Source organism: Grammomys surdaster, unplaced genomic scaffold (assembly GCF_004785775.1).
Source record: "Grammomys surdaster isolate TR1022 unplaced genomic scaffold, NIH_TR_1.0 136, whole genome shotgun sequence".
In the NCBI taxonomy this organism is placed as follows: Eukaryota; Metazoa; Chordata; class Mammalia; order Rodentia; family Muridae; genus Grammomys; species Grammomys surdaster.
Genome location: NW_021604594.1, coordinates 12163327 through 12175865, shown reverse-complemented (window position 1 = coordinate 12175865; position 12539 = coordinate 12163327). Strand labels below are relative to the sequence as shown.

At 41.3% G+C, this 12539-nt stretch overlaps 1 protein-coding gene across 3 annotated transcripts in view; it reads left to right on the top strand.

The window, feature by feature from the left end:
• Positions 1-12539, top strand: part of Map3k20 (mitogen-activated protein kinase kinase kinase 20) — a 158206-nt gene that overhangs the window by 5416 nt on the left and 140251 nt on the right. For 2 of the 3 annotated variants that reach the window (XM_028762878.1, XM_028762880.1), the window contains exon 2: positions 7246-7438. In XM_028762878.1, the coding sequence (XP_028618711.1) occupies positions 7280-7438 (159 nt within the window). In that variant the 5' untranslated portion in view covers positions 7246-7279. Of the gene's footprint in view, positions 1-5369; positions 5406-7245; positions 7439-12539 lie in introns of those variants that run through there. The other variant, XM_028762879.1, reaches the window with a different exon arrangement.

The following is a 12539-nucleotide window of genomic DNA, read 5'->3' as shown; positions in this document are numbered from 1 at the left end:
TGGTATATGTGTATTGTGTGTATGTGTGGTACATGTGTGTGTGTGGTATATGTGTGTGTGTGTGTGTGTGGTATATGTGTTTATGGTATATGTGTATGTGTGTGTATGTGTGGTACATGTGTGTGTGGTATATGTGTGTGTGTGTGTGTGTGGTATATGTGTGTATGGTATATGTGTATGTGTGTGTATGTGTGGTATATGTGTATTGTGTGTATGTGTGGTACATGTGTGTGTGGTATATGTGTGTGTGTGTGTGTGTGGTATATGTGTTTATGGTATATGTGTATGTGTGTGTATGTGTGGTATATGTGTATTGTGTGTATGTGTGGTACATGTGTGTGTGGTATATGTGTGTGTGTGTGTGTGTGGTATATGTGTTTATGGTATATGTGTATGTGTGTGTATGTGTGGTATATGTGTATGTGTATGTATGTGTGGTATATGTGTATTGTGTGTATGTGTGGTACATGTGTGTGTGGTATATGTGTGTATATGTGGTATATGTATATGTGTGTGTATGTATGGTATATGTGTATTGTGTGTATGTGTGGTACATGTGTGTGTGGTATATGTGTGTGTGTGTGGTATATGTATATGTGTGGTATATGTGTGTATGGTATATGTGTATGTGTGTGTATGTGTGGTATATGTGTATTGTGTGTATGTGTGGTACATATATGTGTGGTACATGTGTGTGTGGTACGTGTGTGTGGTATATGTGTATGTATGTAAGGGCATGGGCATGGACAAGTGTATGCAGAGGACAGGGAAAGGTAGGTATTTGATATTTATTTCTTTCCACTTTAAATTTTTGAGGCAAGTTCTCTCACTGAATCTGAAGGCTGACTGGCCAGTGAGCTCCCAGAATCCACTTGTCTTTGCCTGCCAGGTCCTCCCCACCTCTAGTATTGGGATTACAGGTATGCACTGCCATGCATGACTTTTACATACGTGCCAGGGATTTGAACTCAGGTTCTCTTGTTTGCACAGCAAGTAATCTTACTCATTGAGATGTCTCTTCAGCCTGAGAAATCTCTTTAAAAGTGTATCTTGGTCATAATGACACAAATTTGTTTTTTCTTATGTTGTACCAGAAATAAACTTATAACTACATTTGTGAAGACAAAAGGAAAGTCTAAATTATGGATGGAAAAAGAGGAAGTATATGTCAGAAATATCCAAAAGAGAAAAAACATAGAGAAATTCCAAAAAATTTATTTGTAAAGTTAATTTTTTTTATTATGACATGGAGACATTCAATAAATTAGGTTAGAGTTCTCTTGAGTTAGGTGCCCTTGTGAAATGAGCAGATAACATCAGGAAGATGACAGTGGCCCTACAGAAAGCAGACTCTCTAGGACACTACCAAAGCAAATGCTATGACTGAGTAAATACATCCAAGAAATACTAGTACCGAAAAGATGCAAAAGGAAAAAAAATGTCTTTCAGTAACTCAAATAGGATCCATCTCTGTGAAAAACAGTTTGAAAGGGAAAAAATATAATTATAGCTAGACATGCTAGTGTATATCTTTGACTTTGGCCCTTGGGAAGCTAAGGCAGAGGTTCATAAGTTCAAGGCTAGCCTGGACAACATAGCAAGACCTTGTTTCAGAAATAAGTAAGTAATCCTCACCAGTAAGATAGATCTTGCAAAATGACCCCCCACCCCCCCAAACAGAAAGCAAACAAAAGCGTGAGAAGAAATTAAGACACATAAACACAGATGAAAAAGACTTAGGAATCAGTGGGTCATTTATTTTCGTGCAGCAAAAGTGATTGAAATATAAAAGAAAGCAATTTTGAACATGGGAAAACCTACACGATTGTGAAGGCTGAAATATTTGGCTAAGCAAGGCCTCAAAGTCATGGCGGCAGGTAGAAAGCCATGATTTCCACCTGTTATGTCACATTCCACGCTGGACTCTGGGCGAGGCCTTTCCACACCTCTGCTGCCCTGGGCAAGCAGGCCTTGGGGAAGACTGTGGGAAGTCTGAGTTGCCCAGGACACAGTTCTCCGCCCAAGCTCAGACAGCTTGTACTTTGGATCTGCTACTCTCTTGCTAAAGGTGTTACAATCTGTGCTTAGAAGTAAGGCTTTCCAGTGAAACCCCATACAGGTGATCACTTTGGGGCTATCAAATGCAAGTGACTTTAAAATTCTTATTTACGAGGTTAGATGTGTAGTAATTGGAGGAAAAGCGATTGTTTCCAGAGAGGTAGAAGCAGAATTCAACTCAGCCTTATCTAATTTAACAGCCTTGTGTTTAGATGTTAGAAGTTCAAGTAGTCCTCCTCCTCCTCCTCCTGTTGTCGTTGTTTTTTATTTTAAATTTATGACAAAAATCGAGTAGGGCACATAGACAGGTGACTGGCTTGGATCAATACCAATTTGAAAAAGCAAAGAGCCAAATAAAGACCTGTGAGTTAAGCCCTGGCCCCAGGCCCCCTTTTTTAAAAGATGGAAAAAATTTTTAAAGTAAAATAAAGCCCCATTTAGCGTCTTTCTCCCTGCATATGTCTTTTATAATTAACTAATGATGTATGCTTTTATCAGTTTACTTCATACTTAATCTTATTTTTGTACTTTTAATTTAGGGACATTTTAAAAATCACTGAGTTTTGGCTACTGCTCAAATAAGCTGATGATTGGGTTTAGCTAACTTGCTATTCAAGTTTTTGACCCCTTATGTTTTGTTTTTTTGTGATATTCCTGTTCTGAGTCCACCTGCACTGTTGTGTGATTGATTGCCTGGATTGTGTAAAAGCCTGTCTTCAAATACAGTGGGTTGAAAACGTTGTACGTGACCTTTGTAAGCAGATGGGTATAGATGGCTCCCTGTTTTATAGATGGCTCCCCCATTTTATAGACCGCTCCACTGGTCTAGACAGTAGAGATGCTTCTGAAAAGTTGGAGCATAATCTAATCAGGTCTTGATGCTATAATTCATCATCATCTTGCCCGAGATGCTCTGAAACAACTCATGATGCTTCATCCTTCTCCTCATAAGTTGATCTTCTTTAAATAGTGACTTAAAGTGAAAGGGAAAGCAGTTTACATATATAGTCTGACATACATACATACATACATACATACATACATACATACATACGCATGCATGCATATGCATGAGCAAATACGCATGTGCACACATAAATACATATGCATGTGTTGGGGGGTAGGAAGCTAAACCAAATTTTTCAACTGAAGTGTATGACGGACTTGCTGAGCTCACTGGAGTTAAAACCTGCACTGAGACACTCTAAAATTGTTAATTTCTTCAGGAAGGACGTAATTTTTTACATTGTCAGTAAAACATCCAAGTAATTGCATAGTTCGTTCCTATAGAGCTAGTTCCCCAATGGTGGGATGTATTGCAATACGAGTAAATGATCTAGAAGAATGTGCCTTGTTGCCTATCGTCACGGGTGGTGGTCATGGCCAAGGGTACTGGCCAGTCGGTTCAGGTTAATTCTTATTGATCTCATCCTCTTCTGTTTGGAATGTGTTTCTCCACCCCTCTCCTAATTCAACTCAAACTGAGAGGCACCCAGTATGGAGGCACCAAGGTTCCCAAGAAGCTTGGGGGAAGCGTCTCAAAACAGAATTGGGTTTAGAATCATCTTTGGGCACTTGTTAAAAAAAAAAAAAATGGGAAGGCCGGGCTTACTTAGTTGGATTGAAATCTTTGTAGCTCTAGGAACTACAATGGAAAAATTAACTAAAAACAATTAATGGAACAAATAGTTTGGAATAGAGAAGGTGTATACTGTGTGTTTGGTTATAAGTGAGGTGCTGAAAATCCAAGTATTAGGTAGAAAGGAATTAGGGAGTTTGTGTTCTGGTGGGAATTTGATGGGAAAGATACAGAGGTAAAGGTGCTCTGGGAGAGTGCAGTTTCTCATGTGGGCTTCAAATTGTGGGCATTTGAAGCAGGTATATCCCCTGCACCGAGCATGGAGGTGTGGGCGAGGTTAGCACAGAAGGGGACTGGACCGCAGGCAGAGCTTCACGCACGTGTGAGAAAGAAGACCAGAAATGAACGTGGCTGCAGTCTTAAGGAACACCACCAGACAGCTGCGACTCAAAGCTGTGAGCTAAACGTTGGAACTGTGTGGCCTACCAGTGAATGAAAGAAATCATCTCGAAGAATGCTCTAATAAAAGGCAAAAATTCTACAGATAAAGAAATGATTCTAAAAGCTCTCAGAAAAAAAAAAAAACACACATAAAAAGGCTTAGGCATCGGAGTAGCATCACACTGCTCCATAGCAACGTTAGAAATGAGGAGAGGGGCTAAAGAGATGGCTTGGTGATTAAGGCATTTGCTTTCTTTCAGAGAACATGGATTCAATTCCCTGCACCCACGTGGTTGCTTACAACTGTCTATAACTAATTCCAGAGGATCTAACACCTTCTTCTGAATGCTGCAGGCATCAGGCATGTACCTGGTACACAGTCATACATGCAAGCAAAATACTCATTCATGTTTTTAAAAAGTCTTTGAGAAAAAAAGGAAAGAAATCAGATGAGGAGGGCTGGAGAGATGGCTCAGCAGTTCAGAGCACTGGCTTCTTATACAGAGGACCCAAGTTCAGCTCCCACATGCACATGGTGGCTGGCCTCTGCTCAGGGAGCCGGCGGGAGCTCTGTGTTGTTAAGATGCAGCAGTAAACCAAGAACAAGAAGCTGGAGATGCAGGGCCAGGGTTTTCCTCAGAGGCTGAAAGAGAAGGAAGGTCTTCGAATAGCAGAGGAGATGAAATTCCAGTCAGGAATAACAGTCAGGCCTACAGCCATTCCAGCCAGACTGAATAAAGAGGAAGTGTTTAGAAAGAATGTCTCCATGAAAACCAATGTCCTCCTCCCTCCGGGTATCAGGAAGAAGGAAGGGAAACCTGGTGGTTGTTCCTTTGTTGTAGTTCCTAGGTGGTGGTGGGGGGATTGGATGAGTTGGGTAAGTTTATCAGTATTATAAAAGGCTAAACAAAACAGAACAGAAGACAAAAGCAGAGCAACTAATAACTCCAGGAGAAACAAAAAGTTATCCAGGTAAAGTGTGACCATTGTTGCAGGACGGTGCTGGGAGTAATACTGACTTTGCAGGACTACTATAAACTGTTAATATTGACTTAGCCAACTGTTCAAGTTGTAAAGAGAGGTTAGACCAGTGTGGCCTCTGAATGTGTGGAGGTGAAGGATGATGTGTAAGAACCCAATCCCTCTTTCACAGGGAACCGTTAATAACAAGATTTAAAGTGGGAAAAATCAAGAAGCAACAATGCTTAAACACGTGACTTAGAAATGTGATCAAGAGGAGGAGATGCTCAAAGGAGCTGTCACAAGTTGCTCTCTCAGCAGTCAGAGAAGGGAACAGCCAGGCAGTGGATCTGCAATGTCCTATAAGGTTCGTGGTTGTATTTCAATTCTTACACTTGGATAAAATTAATTACAAAAACATAGGCTTACCCATCCTCTGCTGTGGAGATCTAGCATATAGTGTTTGACGTTTGTTGTGTGAGCTTTTCTTGCCTTGTACACGTTGTCTGTGTTTGTCTGGCACATTCTCCTATATTTTCTATAAACCTTCTTTACTACAGTTAGCGGGATTGCAGTGAGTCTGTCTGGAAAATCACTGAATTAAATGCAGCCAGAGACTGTGTCTGTGTTCCTCACAGCCATTCTCCCTCTGTTTTCTTGTCAACTCGGTCCTCTAAACATTACAAGCTCTAAACAGTAGAGGATAAACAAATTGCTTCGTTTTTCTTTCTTGCCTTCTCCCCAAAGTGGAGCAGACTTGGACTTCGCACTAAGAAATCAACGTTCTTCAGTGAGCCGATGTTCCGAAAATGGAATGGCTGCGCGCTGAGCCAGCTGTGGACCGAGCTCTTGGAGCTCCCTGCGCGTGCATCTCCCCGCAAAGCTCCAAGTTGTCAGTGGAGAAACTGAGCTTACAGTGACCCAGACTGCTCCCTTCCACCTTTTATTTTGGAAGAAAAAAAAAATCCAGGCTTCATAGAAAATGGCCAGGATAGTAAAAAGTCATGCCCCTTTCTGATTTGTGGCTGTCAACTGTGTCACGGTTCTTTCTCCCTCTCACACACTTGTGTCCCCTCTCTTGTGAGTGTTTGAGAGTGGTGTCAACATCACCAAGTAAGTTGCAGGCGCCGTATTTCCATATGTCTAAGTATGTATAGAGGATAAATGCAGAAAGTGATCGTACGTTGTGTTTCACCCTAGCTGACTTTAAGTTCTTAGAGAGATCTTTTTCTGGTTATAGTTAAATGTTTCGTGATGGTGACCATCAGGAGCATGAACTAGCTGCTTGAGAGAATGTCCTCCAATATAGGTTCGTCATTTTGCTCCATGATTATGATATTGTGGTTTCTGGTGACAGAAAGGATACATATACAGATTCTTTTATCTACTGCCTGTAGCTTCTTACACTTGCTCAAAAGCTCACTCCACCAGTTGTCCGTTTCAGTTTTTTTCCCCCCTGATAATTTATGGTTTGGAATAGAGGATTAAGAGTGAACACTTATCTGGGGAAGAGTCAGGACAGGTCAATCATAGACAATCACACTGCAGTGATCTTGGGAGGGGTCATCGGTTCCTCTGGAAACATAATATTTTTTTTTAAACATCTTTGGCAGTATTCCTTGGATGACTTAATATACTGTAATATACAATGTCTCTCAGAAAATCGGTTCTGCTATGGTGTGCAGTCTAGTGAGACCCGTTTGGAAGCCCTTGGCCAGCTTTTCTTAAACTCCAAGTGAAGTCGTGTTTGGAGTCTAAACACTGCACATGTGTTTACTTTGCAGCGTCCTGGCTGCTGTGGTACCAGGATGCTCAGAGGCTTAGGCTGTGTATGTTTCCTGTGAGGCAAGGGCAACACAGGGAGCCGGCCAGCGTGCTGCACATGCCAGAAGAGCCATGCAAGCTTGCTGTTGAAAGCATGGTTTCTGTGTGTCAGGCCTTCCTGGTAGGAGACCTGGTGACACAGTAGCCTTTAGGCAGAGCTCCTGAGGAGCTGTAGGGAGCACTGTGACAGGTTTTGTTGGGGGTTGGAAATCCGAGCCATTTCCAAGCCTGGACAAGCTGACTGCCAGTGTAAGTGCTTTCATTTTGACTTGTTTGTCTTGCTTCTCGTTCTGAAGTATCGGGCCTTTCTAGAAGTCTCACAGGACTTGTTATAAATATCTTGAATGTATCTGTGGTTCACCATTTCTTCTTTCTCTCTCCAGATTTTGTGGACGTTTCCTACTTTGTCATTATGAGATGTCGTCTCTCGGTGCCTCCTTTGTGCAAATTAAATTTGACGACTTGCAGTTTTTTGAAAACTGCGGTGGAGGAAGTTTTGGGAGTGTTTATCGAGCCAAATGGATATCACAGGACAAGGAGGTGGCTGTAAAGAAGTTACTCAAAATAGAGAAAGAGGTAAGCTCTTCTGCTCCCAGAGGCTCTCGCGGCAGCTCTTACATAAGCTTCCAGGCTAGAGTTAGAGGGTCACAGAACTGGAGGATCCGGCAGGTCCTTTGGGGCTGGTCCATGAGGCTCCTTCCAGTTCCCGTTCTGGGAACCCCATAAATAGAAAATATTGCACTGTGTGCTTTAGAGTTGAGCTCTACTAACGGTCATCTGAAGCTAGAGGATTTCTTTCCATGGTAAACCTGTGTTCTCCAAGCTGGCTGGCCTACCGAAACAGGCGGGTTTGAGGTTTTCACTTCTTCACGGGAACCAGGAGGGGGCAGTCAAGAGTAAGAGGTGACAACTCCATTGCTTGCTATTTTCACCCCTTGCGTTGGGGGTGGTCCCTCTCGGTGCATATGAAAAATAAGAGTATTATTTTTCAATTGAACTAAGCAATGCTAGCTTCTTCGGTTTCACCTCTACAGGCTTACAGTGATGCATTTTGTGCAATAAAGAATTAGGCTCCAGGTAGAATTGTCTTACCTTGTAAAATCAGAATCAGATCTCGGCTTTGAGAGCCGGGAGCTTGTGTTGAAGTAATGAGCTTGAACTCTTAGATTCTTCATCTTTTATAGGAATGTGACACACATGCACATGCACACACACACACACACACACAGACATACACTGCTGCCACTACTATATTTATTCCGTTTGGTACCTCAAGAGTTAAATGATGTATATAGCTGATCCATGAGAGTTAACTTTCTCTTTAACATACTTTTTAAGAATTTAAATGTCCTTTTAACTGATCCTAAGAACACACAAAAACTGAACATGATGAGCCATGTTAATGTTTTAATACATGTATGCAAATGCATGTATTAAATAATACATGTATGCATTGTGTGCTTTAAGTCATTATATCCATTGCCTTGTTTAACATTTCTTTTACGACGAAAACATTCAAATGTCTTTCCTTTGACTCTTTGGAATCTGCAGTATATTACTGCTATCTGTAGTTGTCTTGCTGGTAGCTTTTAACACCCTCCCTCTCGTGCTCACCTTGGCCATGGTTTTATGTCCAGTTTGCACTAAGTGTTGTTCCTTTCAAGAAAACCTTTAGGTAGATATACACTCTTTTCCCCAAGCGGTCTTATTGTTACCATTAATTGTCACCAGTGAACCACCCTGGCTGATGAGAGATGAGAACCCAGTGTTAGCCTTGTAGGCGTCCTCTCAGCAGTGTGCAGTGTCTGGAGCTCATCAGCCTGCTCACCCAGTGTTGGAAACCATGTCACTGGCACTGAGGTGTCTCTGCCGGGGGCTGTCTATGTGTTTTACATGAAGCAGAAGGGTACTAAGTAAAGATCAATTCTTCCATTTCTGACACCAAACTCTTTGATCCAGTCAGATTGCATTATTGCTCCCATTTTATAGGCTGGGAAGCAGAGCACTGAGAACTGTATTAGCCACCCTAGTAGGGGCAGATAGAATTCAGGAAGCCAGGCTTCCTGTTCTTCAGTGTTTTACTGGGAAACTTCTAGTTGACAAGGTAAGACTAGAAAATAAGCCCAGTCCATCCATTTATATAAGAATGTTAAAGGGAGGTCATGAGACTTGGCTACAATTAGCTTCTTATATGGTTACTGGATGGGACTGGAGACTGATTTGAAGGGAAGCGTTCCTTTTGGCCCACTCACTTCCTACCTCTCCAGCATATGTGCATAGGACATGCCTTTTCCATGGTTTGATAGGCCAGGAAAATGGCACGGCGAAAGCACAGGGTGAACACAAGAGCTGGAGGCTGCCAAATCCTGCTTCTCTATTGCAAGAGCATAACTCATAGACTGTAAGTGGGAAAATGCAGAAACTGCACTTCACTTCGGGGGCCGTTGCTGTCAGAGACAATCTTTATCCATCCAGGTACCCCACACTGCTTAGTCCACAGGAGTTTAGTGTGACTGTTAGGTGAGGCAGTGCGGGTAACTGGAGAGGAAGTCTTCACCCCTGCAGAGCTGTATTTATAAAATGTGTGTTGGCTTCTGGCTAGGCACTTTTCAAGTGCTGAGATAAAGGTAATGAACTCTAGAGTCTTTCCCCTGTTTATACACTCAATCCTATGCTTCCTGGTCATTATTTTCCCAATGAGTCTTAGAAGAGACAGACCCTTTAATAAAGTGCCTGTAACTCACTTCCTAGGACTCTGAGAATTGCCTGATATCTGACTAAATGTTTGTTTTGTGAACTTAGTCAAATGTGGAGAATATATGTGCCAAATATATTGTCACAGCTTTTGTGACTATTTGCTTGCACTTCCTTTGTGACCCCTAGTGTAGTGAGGTTATGGTGTGTCCCTCTATTTTAGAAAGTACATGTTACCTTTCTACTAAAAAGAACAAAAAATGGCACTTACTTAAAATGTTTTTTTTTAATTATTTAAAGCAAACACCAAGAAAAATTATGACTATCACAACCTCTATAATACCACTTAAGTCTACCACATAGTGACATTTTGTGACATCTGCCTTTTCTCTTTATTTATACTATTGATTTATATGCAGTTACAATTATTTTATTTTTAATGACTGTGAGAATAAATTACAGATGTTATATGTGTTTATTCAAAGTATTTAAGCATCTCCTAAAAACCCAATTAACAATGTCAGGAAATTGAACGGTTATATTACTTTATTGGATAGTCCACCTTGAGATTTTTCCATGTGTCCCATGAGACTTTTATGGGAACTTTCCCTACACAGGATACACTCCAGGATGACAAATGGCTGTGTGTCTGTTTAGTCTGTTTTATTCCAGAACAGTTACCCTGCCTTCCTTTGCCTTTTAAGACTTCGACAATTTGGAAGAGCTGAGAACACTTATGTTGCAGATGCCCCTTGTTTTGGATTGCAGATTTCCCCCCATGTGACTCATGTGGTTGTGGTAGGGATGTTGTAGTGGTTATGTGTCCTTGGTGACTCTTGGTGCGGCGTGGCATGATGGGTATCCCTTGTCTGCCTTAGTTTTGGTAATGTTACTTTTGAGTCCCTCCCTGATTACAAGCCCACTCAGTTCCTTTGTGGTGAAGATTGTCTATTCACCTATTTCTCTTTTGTAATTAAGAGTTGGTAGCTACTTTGAGGCTGTGTAAATGTGTCTTCTCAGCTTAAGGGTCCCTTGTTTACTCTGTCTGCGATGTAACATTATCATGGCAGTCCACTGTGACAAGGCCAGAAGTTCCCTCCTGAGCTTCTCCCCTATGCCGCTCTCTCTCCCGATATTTATTCTGCCCAGTTTGTTTATTTGTTTATAGACCTTAAATCTTTTTACAATTCAAAGTGGTGCAATCTATTAACTCATACACTTTTATGTTAAATTATGTCCAGCTTGGCAAGTAAGAGCTCCTCCAGGCTGGCTTCTGTGTCTTTTGATATACACTGTTGATCTCTGATGATTTTCTTACTTCTGGACACCCACTGCTGGGCCAGCCATTTCTTCAGGAAGTCCTGAGTCAGCCCCTGAATTGGAGTTGGTATCCTGGAACCAAAGTGGGAATATTTGGGGTGCCTATTTTAGACTTTTTGAAAAAGGACCCTTGTTTTTTTGGTAGAAACAAGAGTGGTTCTTTTATTTATTTTATTTTATTTTATTTTATTTTATTTTATTTTATTTTATTTTATTTTATTTTATTTTATTTTATTATGAGAGTGTTTAAAATTTAGCCTCAAACCTCTGGCTAGACAGAGGTTTTCCTTTCTGGAGAAGAGTTTAGAAGAATGTAGCACACAGAAGCTGGTCTCCAAATGATTACTTTCCATGCATCAGAAGTTGTGCTTCTGGAACTTTCTAAGTCAGCTGTTGGAGGTGTTGGATAGGGAGTTAGGTCAAGTGGGCGATGGAGACGCTTGGAGACAGTACTGTGCTACCTGTGCAGTGACATCACATGCTGTTCACAAAATGCTCAGAGTTTACAGAAGTGAAGGGAGGAAGACAGGTTGTAAAACACATATATGCTTGGTGTCTACGTGCTGGTTTTATTTTTTCTTGAATGCCTGTGGTTTTCTATGATTTCATGTTTTCTTTCAATATTTTATTATGAAAAAATTCAAGCATAAAGTAAATTTTACAGTGAATGTCCATATACACAACATATGGAATATATAGTTAGCAAGAATACTTTATCCCCTGTATGGCCAGCTCTCTCCCTCTTACTCATCCGTTGGTCTGTCTGATGCATTTCACCCCCGCCATCAGCATCAGTGTCCTCCCCTTAGATATGTCATCGCATGTATACTGTTTGAGGTCAGTTGTAGTTAGTTTTATTTTTTTCTGTGGTAGAAATATATGTCAATGAGTTTTTAGGAATGACATATGCTTATGTTTCTAATCAGAAAAATACAATTTTAAAAGTATAGTTTTGACAATCTGTATCACTGTCTCGGCAATTTCAAGTGAACCAAGCTTCATAAACTGTGAATGGATCATATAACACTGATTCTCCAGGTTTATTGTATGTCTCTGAAATGTGGGACATTTCTTGTCATGCTGCCATCCCACGGCAGTGTCCCCGAGACCTCAGGACTTGGCTGTTTACATTCTTACAGTTGTACTTACAATGAGCTGTTTCTTTCTGTTTTAAGAAATATTTTCACCAGGAAAAAAGCAATACCTACCAAAAGTATGGGGAAAAGCCATGAGTGTGTCTTCTCGGTACTTGCTGATTGATGTGGGTAAAGCTGCTTCCCCCACCCCCCAGGCAGAAGTTTAGCAAGGAGTGCAATTACCAGAGAAAGCCACTGTGGTCCCAGTGTTTTCCTTACAACCACTGGCCTGGAGAACCATCCCCACACAAGCAAACGTTCACCAGTCTCACAATGTGGACCTTTAAAAAGGATTAAACACGGCAGCTTAGATTTGATGACATGTTGATGCAGATGCGTCTACATGTGGTTCGTCCCTCTGTCTGGTGAAGATGGCAACCTATAAGCCTTTGTCTTCGCTGTTTGCTGCTATTCCCAAATATCTGGGTGAACAACTTAGGGAAGGAAGGACTCACTTTGTTTATGGTTTTAGTCCATAATTTCCCGTGGCCCGGAAGGCCTGGTGGAACCGGGCAACTCAGGGAAGG